The sequence below is a fragment of the Atheta coriaria genome, unplaced genomic scaffold (assembly GCF_025399875.1).
Source record: "Atheta coriaria isolate IRGN ID8LTWV9N9 unplaced genomic scaffold, Caltech_Dcor_3.1 hic_scaffold_10_pilon, whole genome shotgun sequence".
NCBI lineage: Eukaryota > Metazoa > Arthropoda > Insecta > Coleoptera > Staphylinidae > Dalotia > Dalotia coriaria.
The window spans coordinates 103,929-119,836 of NW_027045452.1; the positions used below are offsets into that span (position 1 = coordinate 103,929).

Below are 15,908 nucleotides of genomic sequence, written 5' to 3' on the forward strand. Positions count from 1 at the left end.
CTTGGTTGTTTGGAAGATTACATTTTGAAATGATAACAGGTGCTTTATTCGCTTGGAAATTGTGACAGTTTAAAAATAATTTACATAAATCTTTTCGTAAATCTAAAACAAACTAAATCTAAAAGATAATTTAATTGCAGTTATTGTCAGTTCTACCTAAAATTATGACTACATTCTAGATGTCTAATAAATTTTAACATAAATATTAAAAATAATGTAGGTTATATTAAATCGTAATGTAGCTATGGACTATCCAGTTTGCAAGCTTCTTCAATACTGAGAGTCGGCAGATAATGATTCTGCAAATCAAAGAACTTTTTTAGTGGACAAAAAGTCCTACCATTACATCCTGGAAGAATGAATTCTAGAGCTGCATTGGCCACAGGACTATTGCGGTATTTAATCTGAAAATAGAATTTTAAATGTGCTATTTGTGTTGCCTACATTAACAAGTTAAATATTACTTTAATAAAATATTCCGACTGTTTATCTTTGTAAAGTTCAATCATTATCGCACTACCATAGGCAGGAATGTGCGGTTTGAGGACATCCAGTGCAAAAAGTAAATAACCTAAAGTACTCTCATGGCCAGAGTACAAATACAATTTCTTAACACCTTCTTGTTTCGGTACTTCAGTCATATTAAAAGCATCCATTAGAATCTTTTTCACTAAATATCCCGCGTTGATTTTCTTGATTTCATTGTCCATATTATGATAGCTATAAGTCAGACTAGCCACTGGGTATATTTGATCCGGGTAGACTTTGTGTACCCATTCAGGTAGATTTAAATGAAGATCTTCTTCTGTATTCACAACAAAATAGAATTCAAGAAGCTGATGGGGATGTCGTATTTTCATTCCAGATTTTTCTTCGACGTATTTATATAAACTTTCATATGGTTTAATAAAAGTTTGATAAATGCTGCCTTGATTTGGTAAGTCATCATAGTAAGCAAGTTTTTTCGGACATAACTCAGGATGCAAAAGCTGCAAACACAATTTCAACATTGAACTAGAAAAATTCATTGATGAATAGTCAAAATCGAATTAATTGTAGATCAATCCAGTTTGAGTTGTGTTGGCAAAGACTCATTTCGTCATAGTATATTGACATTGACGAGCGATAATGCGGCCGAGAATGAAAATGAGACTTTGCCTACGATGCGAACACACGAGTCGCGTGCGATAAGCGCAATTTATTGTCGCGTGCAATATAGTTCAGTTTACATACGTCTTCTTCTGGTTTTAACTTGCTGAAAACCGGAATTGGTTGCCAGCGCAGCTCGGGATGCCAGATCTGTTCAGAAACGGGTGGATATAGTCCTGCGAGGACTAGCTGCGCACTTTGGATTGTCCGAATTGTATTGGTACTTCTCACGTCCACATCTTGATCAGAGTATAATTCACCTATCAAGGAATTGTATTCTTTTCGCAGGAACTTTCCAAGTTTGTATTCGCCAAGTTTTCCATTCTAAATATAAATATAAAATATAATTAATTGATTATAATAAAAATAAAGCAATATAAAAGTAATTCTTACGTTTGTTAATCCGCCAAGTCCGATAGGATGAAAAGTTTTGTTAATATGGGGGTCATTTGGATAGAATTGATAGGTAGTACGTTCACCATGCCTAAAAATCTTTAAAAAACATTTTTTAAATTTTGTTTTATGTTTTATTGTTATAAATTATAACTCACCACATGTGCTTGTACCAATTCCTTGTCTTTACTCTCTCCATCAAGAGCTCTGCAGTCATTTATAGTCACAATTAATGCGAAAAACGCGAACGCAAAGTGCAAATTCATCTTGACAACGCAAAAAAACTTGTGATATTATTTTTATTACGAGTTATCAACAATTGCAATTGAGTGTTAATACATATTATGCAGTCAAGTTTTACTTTCTCGTGAAGTACAATCTTGAACTGATTGCTTTTATTGACAATTTGAATATTTATACGAGCAATGCGTCTCGATCTTCTTTTTTCTGCTCATCCCCACTTTGATCATTCCTTATTAATTATGCATAAAATCATAGCGCCCATCTAGACACAGCATGTCGTAGTTGATAACGGCGTCTGCATCATTATCGCACATGGTCATACGTTGTTTTTGATGTATATAGTGGTTTTGGATTTTTGCGTGCCCAATTGCTATGTCATGATAAATGTTACACTGATCTTTTGACCGATTTCCATATTACGAAATGTCAAGTGAATTATTCATAGCTGTTTTAATGTTTAACTGATAATTAATAATGATGAATTTATCAATTATTTTAATAGATGGTTAAAACGTGCACGAAACTTGTACAAACAAACTATTGCTACAGTGTGATAGTAGTTACGGATATGTAACTTTTTTATCTATTTATTTCTATTTGGTACATTGAGCATCATGTGAGGATAAATGAGGTGCGCTATTTCGATTTCTTAACAAAAAAGATTTAAATGGTTCAAATCACCTTGAACATTTAAAACAATAATTTGTAAAATGCACAATATTTGCATGAAATATATGAATATTATAATAGGTAGATATGCAAAAACATCTCATAGGTGCGCATATTCTTATGAATTTAATTTGTCCATAACTGAAACTTGATTTATATTATATAGTTTTTATATATATATATTTTTTAATTTGATGTGATTTGTTAACTTAAGTCGGTGATTCCTGCTAATATAACCATAAAATGCAAAATAATGCAAAGTAGTTTATTGGGAGACCAATTAAATTGGTTATCAAGACACCAAAAAGTAATTCTTTAATAATTCAATATAGGTTTCATTCAACTTTATTTCGGAATTAGATAGTACACACTTCCAGATGGACTTCGTGAGTGGGACATTTTAAAAATTGTTTTTTACATTCCTGTTTTTTCATGAATACATAATACAAATTTTATTTGCGCGGACATAACATTTTTATGTGATTACCACCCGAACCACACGTAAACGATTGCATTTTATTATATTTTTTGGAAAAATATTTAAAACTAGCCTTTGCCCGCAACTTTGTCCCGGTAGTGTTTAATAAAAATGTAATTCGTTTTTACTCTCTTGTTCTAGACATAGTATGTGTCAATTCTGTCAAAAAGATTCGCAATTTTATTTTAAAGAAATTAATTATATAAAGAATAGCTAATAATGCGCCTCAGCGCGCCATCTTGGATAGAACTATTTAACTATATCTATGATTGAATCTCAATTCCAATTTTTATCCTATAGAAAAGGGCTGTTTTTAGGGTTCTCCCGACAATTATTCGAATTTTTCTTACAGCAAAAACAATTATTGGACTTTAACGAACATTTAAAAAAAAATTGGTCAAATTGGTCTCGGCGTTGTTGAGTTATGCGCTTACCAACAGATTCTGAGATTCATTTTTATATTATAGATGTATACTTTAAATATTTCAGATATTAAATGTCGTATTGCTTTTTTATTTTCAATGGTAACTAATACATTCCATACAAAGTGCAACACTTTGTGCAGTAAAGTAACGTGTTTTCAATCACAAAACCGTTTCAAACATGGCAAACAATCAAATTTAATAAATACATTAAATAACAAAATTGTTCATAAATAATTAAACTAAGAGTTACATACAATAAATAGGAATAATAAATAATTACGGGTATACAGATATGGCTTAACAATGACTTAAAATAAATTAATTAAGTTATACATAATTGTACCTTATTTAAATTAAATATTGTACTAAATGTGTTCATTAATATTTGCTACTTGTGCATCAAACTTTAGCACCAAACTTGTTACATTTGTATTTATTGCACCTTCAAGGTTAGATTTAATTGATAGATTCTTAAAAGACACTGATCATGTTTGATGTCTTTGCTAAATTGCAAAACTTGTATCACAATTTCATAATTTCATAACTTCTCAATAAATTGAAGCTATTTAAAACGTGTTCACTCTTTAATCTAAAGCCCCTTGTCCTGTGCTCGGTAATTTGAAGCACAACAGTCCACTCCCGACGAGCATAAATGCGAACAAGGCTATCGGAACAACGCAATGCAAATCGATGAGGAAACCAAAGACGAGATTTCCAATCAACGCACCTGCTCGTCCAAATGTCAATGATAAAGCTGCCGCCATTACCCTAAACAAACAATATGTTATATACAATCATATTTATAGGTTATAACTTCATAAGTTACCTTAATTGTGTTGGAAATAGATCAACCATTACGCAATACACTGTACTGATAGCTAAACTGGTCAGAGCTTCAAAGATGCAGGACAAAATTAAGTTGGTACTGCTAGAGTCAACAAAATATAAACCCATGGTAACCCCACCAGCAACCAGCAAACTGAACACCAAGAAGAACTTGGCGCCGAAGCGATGCACACATAGTGGTAACCATAAACTGGTAGGAATGCACGCCAGACCGATGATCAAAGTATGAAGGTACACCTCATCACCAATTGGTTCCCCGCAGTATTCAACATCTGTGGAATTACCTCCAATAACGATGGAACTCACATCACACACCGACGCACTTTGTCCAGGGTGGAGAGATTCAAACTCTTCGAAACGATAGAATAACTCAGGGAACCAGATCATCAATGTGAAGTAGCTCGAGGTGAGACCAAATTGAATTAAGCAGGTTAATACAGTATATCTGAGGTATGGTGGTTTGCACAACGCCTTTGTTTGTTCCCAAATTTCTTGAAGAAGTAGTTTAAGTTCTTTTGGTTTTCTGATGCGAAGTGATCGTACACTACGGGTGGAGTTCTGTGAGACCACACTCATGGTGCGCACCTTTTCTCGTAGAGAGTGAACTGGAAACGTGTCTGGAGATTTACCAGTGTTGATGGAGTACATGTTTCTGAGAACTTCAAGAGCTTCATCTGCTTCTCCACATTCTAGGAGAAACTTGGGGCTTTCAGGGAAGAAGAGCAACCACATTCCGATTAGAATCGAAGGTATTGAACAAACGGTAACGAAAAGATTCCAACTGGCGTATTTGAAACTGGGCATGATGATTTCAAACTCCAATGGGATGACAATCCATGCTATACCAGGAAGTACTATCACTCCAATGGTCCAAAATATCTCCATCCAACAAAGAATGGTTTCACGGTGTTTGACGGGTTGGAATTCGCCAAGGTAAGGGAAGCATATACCCATAGCTCCCGTAATGCTAAATTTTTAAATAAAATTAGAATATTTCTTAAGTTGAGTTGTAGAAGAAGGTAACTTACGCAAATCCATTGATAAACCTTAGGATCAAAAACAGAATATAGGTTTGAGCAACACTGGAGAGAATCCCACAAAGTCCATCCATAATTAGTGCACCTATAAGAACAACCTTGCGTCCTTTGGTATCAGCCAGACAACCCCAGAAGTAAGATCCCAACAACATGCCTAAAAATTAAATGAAAAATGAGAATCATAACTAATGTCTACGCAAATCCTTGAATTAGTTTGAAATGACTTGGTCTAGGTTGAAGCTGTTAAGGAAGAAAGGAAAAACGCGCGCATGAGATTGACGGATAACCTTTGCATTTATAATCGATATAATCGACATTCTTTGGGTTTAAACATTCGACAAGTGGCAAGGCTTTTCATTTCAATGCGATTTCGCCAAATTGTCATCCATTAATCATGCGTGAATTTCGAGCGCAGATAAATCACTTGCCTAGCATTGGCGCAGCGGTCAGCCATCCTTTGTCAGAGGACGTCATCTGGAAGTCGCAGGTCGCCGACGGTAGCACAAACGAGATGATCGTGATGGCCACTGCAGTATTCAGGTAAATCAAGCCGCATAGTGTCAGTAATGCGTAGTGAAATCGACCAAAACCTAAAATTAAAAAAAAAAAACAATTTTTAAACTTATTGAATATTGATCACATTGACCTATCAGACAGACATCTTTATTTATAATTGTACAGAAATTAACTCAGCTCGATCGATCAGTTTGACGAAAATAACATGAAAAACATTGTCATAATGCATGTGTAACACACACGAAACTATATTAAGTAATTCTTATGGAACGTCCTTGAGGCGAACGCACTCGATATATCGAACGATTTGTGAAGCGCTTCTTAATTAATTAAGATGTTTACCACTTTTACTCGAAGCGGCTGCAAACGTGCGCCGGTGTGCAAACATCGAGGAAGAAACCATTTTCAGGCCGCGCGTCGAGCAAACAAAAATAACTCGTACAAAAGCGTCGCGCGCGCGCCTGGAATATTAAAGAATGACCAAGGTCGAGGGCCATTCAGATGCACGCATAATCGCTTAATTATACTAGGAGCATCAAGTGTCACTTCACTCATGAACGATATTTAGGCATCGATAATAAAAATGTGTTTCAGAATTGGAATAAAAGGGATTTATTTTTAGGTCAAGTGCTTGAATGTTGACATAATTACAGTCAAATAGAATACTATACATTATTCACGATTTCAAAATAGTATTTTTTGAGGTTATAATTTTTAAAAAATCAAATAATAATTAAATTTAAACTGAATTAATTTTATTTCTTAATAGTGATGACACTATGAAAGCAATAAATCATTTCAAGTTATAAATCAGTAAATCCATGATTGACATTTCATTATTTCGTTATTTTATTATTGCAATACATTTGTATCACACTCACGCATTATTCTCTTTGATTTATACAAATTTCTACCGAATTGAATTGAATTTAAAGTCGAAGTAATTTATTTAAATGCGTATGTTAATTTATGCATTATTCAAATCCGATGGAAATTTTTTGGTGGCCCATAACATTGAGTAACACCTTCTGGATTTGATTTATCTATTTCACGCGAGATGATTCCGCTCTCGATTTCAATATTATTCAAACGATTCAAACCATTCAAAAACAGATGTTGTCGATCACTTAAACAAATTTGATCTTATCTGTCATGAATGGATTGAATTTGGTGTAAATACAGGTAATAATTTTCTCATTTATACAAAATGAACTAATAAATTATTTCGAAACAATTTAAGATTTTTTTATTTTTAGCGCTCGTGATCACTTAATTAACATTTCGTTTAATGGAGTGCACGATATATCATAATTGGGAGTAGCACTTTAATTGAGACGTTTTGTGCGTGTGTCTTGCGAATCGATTTAATCTTTTCACGTCATGTCCGAATATTCGAGACACAATTAATCTTGTATCCTTTTAAAGTTCTACGTTTTCAATCATTGTAATTTTGTAATCAATTTGAATTAATTAATTTTTAAACATTCACTTGTGTAATCGATCAAAATAAAACGTCTAGAAAGTAAAATTTCGTGTGTAAATTAAAAAATTTATATTCAAATGAAACACATTTTATGGCACTTGAATATTTAATTAATGTGCGTTTAATGGCGCGATAAATTTAATATAACGCATTTTTAATTAATATGAATCCAAATTAATTAACTAAACTATTTATTAATAGATTATGAATATTTTTATAACTCACCAGTGCTTTCAAGCGCTCGTTCAAAGTCTTCTCCCTGTGACTCCAAAAAGTCCAACCCTAAAAACACACAAATATTAAAACACAATGAATTATTGTTATTTTTATTTGATTTTAGGTGATTTTAAGTGTTTAAAATTGAACTAACCCATCTTGTCTGAAGATAAATGTAAACTTTGTCAATGTTTGAAACTTTTCGCAGACACTTTTCAGTTATAGTCGCGAGCTCGTCGCGAAAAGAACGTTTATTTGGCTTTGCGCAAACTCTCACTAAAGACGCACGCGGTCCGACAATAGTTAATTATATAGCTGTCGATTCGCGATCAGCCAAAAAGCCGGGCAGGAGTAGCCTTCAAAGGACACTGCGTTTCATTGGCGCGATCACCATTATCACTCATTATCTCAAGATCAGCAACTCGCGGCTGCGAATATCATCAATGCGCTACTCTCGCCACTTCCCCCAAAAACTTACACACTGCGGAACCGTGACGGAATTTTTTAAATTTTCAATTTAACAATATTCTCAACAAGTTTACTTTGTATACATTATTAGTAGATTATTAATAAAAGGAACTTATCACGTTGTGATTGTAATCGGTGAATATGTTTCAAGTGATTTGGTTATAAATATCAACGTCTCGACTAAAAATACTTTACGATTGTTCTAAACTTGTTTATTTATAGCCGTGCACGCATGATAACAATAATAATTAACGAAAATTTACGCTCTGTCATAACATCCTCGATTGATAATAATTTGTTGTTGTGTTTGATATATTTTTAGTCACTGGTTAATTTGTTTTGTTAGGTTGGTGGAATTTATTTTGGAAAAAGTGTTTTTTTCCGCTTTTTGGGGGAAAATTTTCGAAAGGCGGTCGAATCCGGTTCTCTCCGGAACACCGGAGTGCTTGCAACGAGGCGTAATTACGAAATGATCGCTCGTGCCGTGCCATCGCACTGCGTAACAATGTCAGACCCAGAATAATCGATTCGATTGATTAAGACAACTTCTATTATATGCACAACAACAACAAGTTCATCATTTATATTATTAATTACAGATATTTTAAAAACAACTTTATTAAAACATCATAATATTTAATTTTTAATTTTTTGTCGAAAGATAAAATAATAAACACTTTGTATACTAAAATTGATCAGAACTCAGAGTTTAATTCCTTCAATGCGTGAAACATCCATTATTATGTCAACTAATTACGCGATGGCATTATAATTTCATTTTCTCCGTTAATGTTTGTTTCCATACATTTACGTTAATTATAGACCTCTATATTTTTAGTAGTTAGCCTAAAATACGCAAAAAATCATCGCCTTTTATTATCCTTGCAAAAATAAACTAGGTTTGCGATTAATTAAAAATCGATTTAAAGCATACACAACTAATTAATTGATTGAAAAAAATATTAATCTGGAACGGATGTAATTAGCGAAAATTTGTATGACTGCGAGTTAAAGGTGGTCTGAACGCGTGATTGACGTGTCGCTTGGTAAAAAAAAATATAAACATATAGTACCTACACATTTGCGTGTCATAACATTTTGAAAGAATTAAGTGGCAGACTTAAAAAAACAAATTGCACGGTATAATAATAAGTTCTGACCTTTCACAATGATCTCACACTTGATAAATGTCTTAAATATTAATTATTAAAAATAATTTACAATATTTTCGTACTTAATGTTTGTAATTTTAAACTGTCATTAGATTAATATTGTTTTATCCGAATACAGATCAAATTACTTTTTAAGTGTTTATTCTTGTATTATAACGTTGGAATATATGATAATTGGCATGTAATACGACCATTACCAATCGCTTAAACGGTTGGTAACCACATAAGTTACCGAAATGCTAATTTTCAAGTCCGCAAAAATCAGCGGCGAGCTCAGAGATAAATAATAGAAATTGAGAATTTGGTTCAGACTGAATGTGACCATGGAAAATTAATAAACAACACCTCCTCCTTGCCTTTTCGCCAATTTCGCAGAATGTCACCGCGTCAGACATTGGTAGTGATTTTAATGCCGCATAATTTCGAACAAGTGCCGCGATATTTGATTTGTCGCCGTCTCCCGTCCGCAATTCCTAGTAGCACACATAAATTTTGAAATATTCACAGTTTATGTGTTTGAAATCATATTATAAGTAATAATGAATGTTTGGATTGCTTGGAATTCGTCATTGGCGATGTTGTTATCCGAATATCGCTGTTATTGGCACAAATCTATCTTGTTTTTGGCGATTTTTTACTAGGTTACCACTTATGAATTTCGTGCGACATTTTTACGACCATGGCTCGGTGTTTAACTTTATTTCCAGAAAATTTTACGTTGACATATTCAAACATGTTGTTGTTGTTGCTGTTATTTATAAATAATCAATAATGTGTTATTAAGTAATTGTAAATTTTTCTTTTTCCTTTTTTGGTGAATGTGAAACGAAAAATATTTATTTTCTGACACAATTTATGAGATTTATTGATGAAATTTGAATTTATTGAAATCTAGTTGATGTCATGTTTTGAGTTGCGCTGCCACCACCGTTGATTTATTTCTTGACTTTAACCCAATTTCGTTCGTCCTTTGTTTCGGCGCGTCGCGAGAAATTCGCATGTAAATCACGCGTCTCACGACACTTCCACTTTTATTTTTTGCGCAAAACCGCGCACGCCCGTCGATTAACAATTAATCCGGCGATATCTACGAACAATGCGCCCGCGAATCCTCGAAGACGAAACAAAATCCTTGATGCGGCAATTTGCATAATTATGCAAACGTAATTTTCAACTACGCACCCAATAAATATTAAATTTAAATCAATTCATGAAAAGGTTTTCATACTCACACACATATATGAAAAGTGAAGATGTGAAAAAATATTTCCAATAAAATTTGCAGCTTTATCTTCAATGTTAAAAAGTTATTCGTGCATATATTGATATTTATGAGATCAAAGTAATTTTGCGTGCAATTAGTGTCGACACCGTTCATGAGAAGTGGCGAGGTGCCCGATGTCGGATGTGCTCGGGCCGGAGCAATGTCGGCGAGAGGGTCAGTGTATCGCCGAGGGACGGACGGAAAGAAAACGCGGCGACAATGAACGACCTCGTCGCGATTTCGCCGACGATGACGATGCTCAATGCTCTGCTTCAACTCGCGCGCCATCCGCGACAGCTCTCCGCTCGGTTACAGCGCGATTGTTTCATTATTTCGCGCAGAATTCAACAAGCAGCGTGGATGTCAAGAACGACGCCGGTTTTACTTGACCGCGAGTTACACCAAACCACACGTAACACGATTTATAACACTAATAATATATTTCAAACAAGACGGAAATGAAATGCATTAATGAGTTAAAGATTGGAATCTGGAAGTAGTGATCACATAATGTTTGGTAACTAGTGTAATAAATGGAACTCAAAATATAAATGCGAATGTGTGTTTGTTTATTTGTGACGGTTTCGCGCTAAAAACACATAACAAATTTTGAAATTTTGAAATTTTGGAAATTTTTGTATATTTTTGACGCTAGATGGCGTTAAAGTTCATTATTACTTTCTTCATTTCTTTAAATTAAATTTGATGATTTTATTGTCAGAGATAGCTCATAATAGGTCAAAGGAACAATAACGCAATTAGTTAGGCTATTTTGTATTAAAACACGTAATAATAAAGCAATGTTTGTAAATAATAGCTTCATTACTTGGGGAACTTAAGATTGAAAAATAAAATTTAATTCAAGTGATTAATAATTAAATATAATTTATCAGATTACTCGAAAAGCTGTCTGTGTAAATAAGCTACAGATATTTATCTTGAAGCATATTAAGTCACGCATTAAAAATCAGTTTCATTGACACTGCAATTTTTCTTCTCTTTAGTTGGTACCGGTTTTTGGCTCTCATGTTCCTCGATGTATAATGTAAAATCAGATAATTACAAACCCGCCGACAATAAAAGGTCTGCACAAAAACATCACGTTTGTAACCCTTTTAATCCATCACCATATCATATTACTTTCGGTAAAAATAAACAACATCATGTAATCGTAATGCTTTCATCAACCTGTCCAATGTATACATTTTAAAAATAACCTTCTGGATTTTATGGTAAGAAAATGAAAAAGTATTCTGATAAATGTATACCAACCAAATGTCCAGCCCAAATATTTAATTCATTCATTCGTAAACAAACAAGCATGTTATCCGTATACGTAATCACATCGTAACTCTGTCGCAGTGAGAATGTATGACTTCAGCAGATGTCGAAATATATGGGTCTGTATTCAACGCGAACCGGTGGAACCTGATGGTACGTGACTAACATCATCATAAACGACGAAGAAAAAGGAAGTAGTCCTTGTCAGTCAATGTTTTGCGGCGAACCGGAACGACGCCCAAGAATCCGGAACCAGACCAAAAAATTTCTCGTGTCGTAAATTATCTTCACACTTGTTGCTTTTATTTCGAGGCATTGCGATTATTTTTATAACGAGCGCCATAAATTTCAACGTGACAAATTGTTTATGCTATTTTTATTTATAATAACTGAACGAAAATAAATCATTATAATTAAAATGCTATTTGAAAACAACTCTACAAATATTGAAATTAAATATTTTCTGAAGGATTTTTAGGGATTCTCAGGAGGGTAAGTTTGAAGTTTAATTTGCCATGGCATAATCGATCTATTTATGCAATTTAAATCCAAAGAAACGCATTTTCATTAAAATTTACTTTGAATAACAATGTTATTTAAAAGCAGCATTACCAACATTGAAAATTAATATTTCCCGAATGATTCTATTGATTTTGAGGAATTTAATTGAAAATTTGTATTTTATTAATTTTTTTTTTAATAAAATTGAGACTAAAGTATTCAAATTCATTAATCCCTCAATATTTTATGTCACTAGCAAAAATTTATGCAATTCAGATAAAAAATCACACACATTCGTAGGTATTTACTTTAAAAGTCCAATATACTGTATAATACCTATGTGTGTTTTATTCAAGTTAACCTTTCTTTTAAATAAAATTAACACTAAAACCTTCCAAATCATTAATCCCTCAATATTTTTGTCGCCAGCAAAAAGAAAAGCGCATCGATTGCTTCACAAAACAGTTACGACAAGCCGATCCCAGATCCAATTATACGACCTAATTAGTAGGGTTTCTTATCGTTGCTCGACAGCCAGTGCGCAAGAAAAAGCTGCATCGCAAACATTCGCGACGTCTCATCCGAAGCGAGGAGCGTCGAGCGCGACAGAAACGAAAACGGCGCAGGACTTCGTATTGTCTCTCCTGCGGCCGTCTGCAGGGACTTCATTAACCGCCAGCTGGATGTTTACTCAGTCTCTGTGAGCTCTTTCAACCGTACATCACACAATGTGTCTCCAAATAATACACACGTGAAAACATAATATTTGAGCAATATGGCTGAAAAATTATATGAGTATCAAGGCATAACTGGTCGTTGGCATACGTTTAAGGATAATCTCCGAGAAAAGTTTGCTAGTTATAAGGAGGATAACTCTGATGGATTATTGGCGAGTGTTAGAAAAAAGTGTTTTGGAGTTCCACAACCTGGTGATACGATCACTGAAGAACATGCACACGTTTTCAGGTAAATTTTTAAATTTTTTAGTAAAATATACTTCCGATTGATGTAATTTTATAGACAAAAATCTCGCACGGATTTGATTCGTATCTCTGCGGCAGTGATGGGAATTGAGTTTTCATACGCTGCCGAAACGGCGTTTGTGTCGCCAACTTTGCTCAAAATCGGTGTTGAGCATAAGCACATGACCCTAGTATGGGCCTTAAGCCCTTTAATTGGATTTTTTCTCACACCAATTTTAGGATCGCTGAGTGATAAATGTCCGTTGAACATTGGCAGACGCAGACCGTTTATTTTCTGTATGTCCTTAGGTGTTCTACTGGGTAATTCATAAAAAAAAATACAGAAAGAAATTTAATTTTCAAATTATATAATCTTATAGGCTTGCTACTTGTGCCAAACGGCGAGGATATTGGTTATGCACTTGGAGATCCTTATTACAATACTAGTGTTACACAAATAGTTTCACATCGAACTTCCGCTACATCTGAGAATAATATTGATGATAATACTAATCATCCAAATAGTCATCCGTGGGGTGTGTTGTTTACTATTTTGGGTACTGTCTTATTGGATTTTGATGCTGACGCATGTCAAAGTCCCGCGAGGACCTACCTCTTGGATGTCACCGTCGAAGGTAACATAATTGTATTTATTAATTTCAACTTTCAAATATATAAATCTATATTTTATGTGTTTTTCGATTTTTATCGTGTGAAATTTAATATGTACTAAAATATATTGACATATTTGAAGAATTTCATTGCAAACTAATAAAATTAAATCTAGATGACCACGCAAAAGGATTAAGCACTTTCACGATAATGGCTGGCCTTGGAGGATTCTTTGGATATGCATTAGGAGGCATTAATTGGGATGTCACCACCATTGGTGAGTCAAAAACGGATGCTACTGATAAACCGACATATGTCTACTGATAAAATTCTATGCAAAAATTAAAAATAGATACTACCTGACCAAATACACATAAATCCATTTCATTTTAACCGGTTCAAAATGGATTCAATTACTGATGCAATAAATAAACTTTGTCGCATTGATTGATCTTTGATCATCTGTGAAACAATTTTATTGTCTATGTGTATTGTAGGAATTTTATTGGGCGGTCACGTACGCGCAGTTTTCACACTCATCACAATCATTTTTGTCGTGTGCGTGACGCTGACGCTGACAAGCTTCAAGGAAATCCCGCTCCAGCTATTGGAAAGCCATCAACTAGAGAATTTGCATACGAACGGTCCCGGCTACGGCAGTCTCTCCCCTGCTCCAACCGACGGGAACAATGAGGTTTTATTGCCATTCCCATATCAATTTCAATTTCGACTCAAATCGTGCCGTTGGGGCAACAAAACAAATTTACGACTTTCATATGTTTCCCTTTTTTTATTAAACAACTGAGATGTAAGCTGAACATGATACAAATGATGTTGTTTCATTTCCAGAATTGCAAAGAAACGGCTTTTAATGAAAGTGAAGGCGTTGCAATGGGAAGTGTTGAAAATGAGATTTCTGGCAATAGAAAACGAATAATGAAGCAACAGTCGAGTATTATCGTTCATCCAGATGCGTCCCTTGTGACGTATTTACAGAGCATTGTCTGTATGCCGAGAAGTTTGAAAATTCTCTGCTTGACAAATTTATTCTGTTGGATGGCGCACGTCTGCTACTCGCTGTATTTTACTGATTTCGTTGGAGAGGCAGTTTTTAATGGATCACCAACCGTAAATATAAAGCAATACATAATAAACACTTTAAAATATTCATCTATCTACATAGGCACCGGAAGGAAGTGAAAGTAGAGAGTTGTACGAAGATGGAGTTCGTTTTGGTTGTTGGGGTATGTCGATGTATTCACTATCATGTGCTTGCTACTCATCTGTTATTGAAAAACTAATTAAGAAATATGGGTAGGTAATAAACTAGTTTTATATTCGCTTAGTAATCTTGTTTGAAACTCTACAGTGCCAAACGTGTGTACGTTGGAGGATTATTGGTTTACTCTTCCGGCATGTGTCTGATGGCATTAACCAAGCATAAAGTTGGTGTAATCATATTTAGTTGGACTGCCGGAGTAATGTATTCGACATTATTCACCATGCCGTATCTACTGGTCGCGCATTATCACACAACCGGGACAGTAAGATTCGCAATTGATTTTTATATGTGAAGAGATTGTTTAACATTTTTTTGAAGTTTGAACTAAATCAAGAAGGGATCGGAGTCATAGGTGGGCAGGTACGAGGTTTGGGTACTGACATTGCAATCGTCTCTAGTATGGTTTTCCTGGCCCAATTTATACTCTCACTCTGTATGGGCACGATTGTGGTCGTCACCGGCACTACGACTGCCGTGGTGGCTGTCGCTAGTATGCTAGCGTTTTGTGGGGCTTTGAGTGCCACTCAAGTCATGTACTTGGAACTATGAACGAGTGCACTTCGTCTAATTGTTCGTTGATAATTGTGTTTGAGTGTCTGATGTCTGATATGTTTGATTGTAAGATGATTTCATGAATATTAATGTGTCGCGCATAATCAACGTTCACTTTATTTCACCCTACCTTCCATCGTTTCATCGTCGATCTCGGCATCCGAGTCCAATTGATGCACTTCGATTAGGACATCACTTCCCGCCCACGAAACGCTTGTAGCTGGTTTTTTCTTCGTGTACATTATCAATCAGTAAAATTGACGAGCGCGGACGAAGTACCGTTTAAAAGTAATAATGATTTTAGAGATCATTGCCAATCGCGATCGATTCAGGAGATGAACAACCGGGTGCCAAGAAAT

At 34.5% G+C, this 15,908-nt stretch overlaps 3 protein-coding genes across 5 annotated transcripts; 1 reads left to right on the plus strand and 2 right to left on the minus strand.

Moving 5' to 3' along the window:
* Window positions 1–22: 22 nt before the first annotated feature.
* LOC135800912 (venom acid phosphatase Acph-1-like) lies at window positions 23–1,953 on the minus strand. The gene is made up of 5 exons (XM_065314242.1): window positions 1,701–1,953; window positions 1,543–1,641; window positions 1,234–1,473; window positions 465–989; window positions 23–404 (listed from the first exon to the last, which is right to left on the minus strand). The coding sequence occupies exons 1-5, from the start codon at window positions 1,806–1,808 to the stop codon at window positions 243–245; spliced, it is 1,134 nt and encodes a 377-aa protein (XP_065170314.1). The 5' UTR covers window positions 1,809–1,953; the 3' UTR covers window positions 23–242.
* Window positions 1,954–3,424: 1,471 nt separating this feature from the next.
* Window positions 3,425–15,891, minus strand: LOC135800158 (synaptic vesicle glycoprotein 2C-like). Of its 2 annotated transcripts, none has more exons than XM_065313301.1 (6): window positions 15,680–15,891; window positions 7,465–7,521; window positions 5,669–5,830; window positions 5,232–5,394; window positions 4,184–5,170; window positions 3,425–4,125 (listed from the first exon to the last, which is right to left on the minus strand). In XM_065313301.1, exons 1-6 carry the CDS (start codon window positions 15,789–15,791, stop codon window positions 3,942–3,944), a joined length of 1,665 nt encoding a protein of 554 aa, XP_065169373.1. In that variant the 5' UTR covers window positions 15,792–15,891; the 3' UTR covers window positions 3,425–3,941. The 2 variants fall into 2 exon arrangements, with proteins under 2 accessions (XP_065169373.1, XP_065169374.1); XM_065313302.1 differs by lacking the exon at window positions 15,680–15,891 and adding an exon at window positions 7,610–7,763.
* Window positions 12,608–15,653, plus strand: lovit (loss of visual transmission). Of its 2 annotated transcripts, none has more exons than XM_065313300.1 (9): window positions 12,608–13,107; window positions 13,162–13,424; window positions 13,484–13,738; window positions 13,891–13,992; window positions 14,213–14,453; window positions 14,615–14,843; window positions 14,899–15,029; window positions 15,085–15,259; window positions 15,316–15,653. In XM_065313300.1, exons 1-9 carry the CDS (start codon window positions 12,917–12,919, stop codon window positions 15,544–15,546), a joined length of 1,818 nt encoding a protein of 605 aa, XP_065169372.1. In that variant the 5' UTR covers window positions 12,608–12,916; the 3' UTR covers window positions 15,547–15,653. The 2 variants fall into 2 exon arrangements, with proteins under 2 accessions (XP_065169372.1, XP_065169370.1); XM_065313298.1 differs by having other exon boundaries at window positions 12,612–13,107; window positions 14,213–14,409; window positions 14,565–14,843.
* Window positions 15,892–15,908: the final 17 nt, after the last annotated feature.

Coding starts and splice junctions, on each gene's coding strand:
- LOC135800912 (XM_065314242.1), bottom strand. CDS start 1,808: ATGAATTTGCACTTTGCGTTCGCGTTTTTCGCATTAATTGTGACTATA. Junction 1,642..1,700: donor AATTGGTACAAGCACATGTG/GTGAGTTATAAT, acceptor TGTTTTTTAAAG/ATTTTTAGGCATGGTGAACG. Junction 990..1,233: donor AGTTAAAACCAGAAGAAGAC/GTATGTAAACTG, acceptor TTGTGTTTGCAG/CTTTTGCATCCTGAGTTATG.
- lovit (XM_065313298.1), top strand. CDS start 12,917: ATGGCTGAAAAATTATATGAGTATCAAGGCATAACTGGTCGTTGGCAT. Junction 14,410..14,564: donor CAACCGACGGGAACAATGAG/GTTTTATTGCCA, acceptor TTTCATTTCCAG/AATTGCAAAGAAACGGCTTT. Junction 15,260..15,315: donor ATTATCACACAACCGGGACA/GTAAGATTCGCA, acceptor ATTTTTTTGAAG/TTTGAACTAAATCAAGAAGG.
- LOC135800158 (XM_065313301.1), bottom strand. CDS start 15,791: ATGTACACGAAGAAAAAACCAGCTACAAGCGTTTCGTGGGCGGGAAGT. Junction 5,831..7,464: donor ACGAGCGCTTGAAAGCACTG/GTGAGTTATAAA, acceptor TTTTAATTTTAG/GTTTTGGTCGATTTCACTAC. Junction 5,395..5,668: donor GACCGCTGCGCCAATGCTAG/GCAAGTGATTTA, acceptor TTTAATTTTTAG/GCATGTTGTTGGGATCTTAC.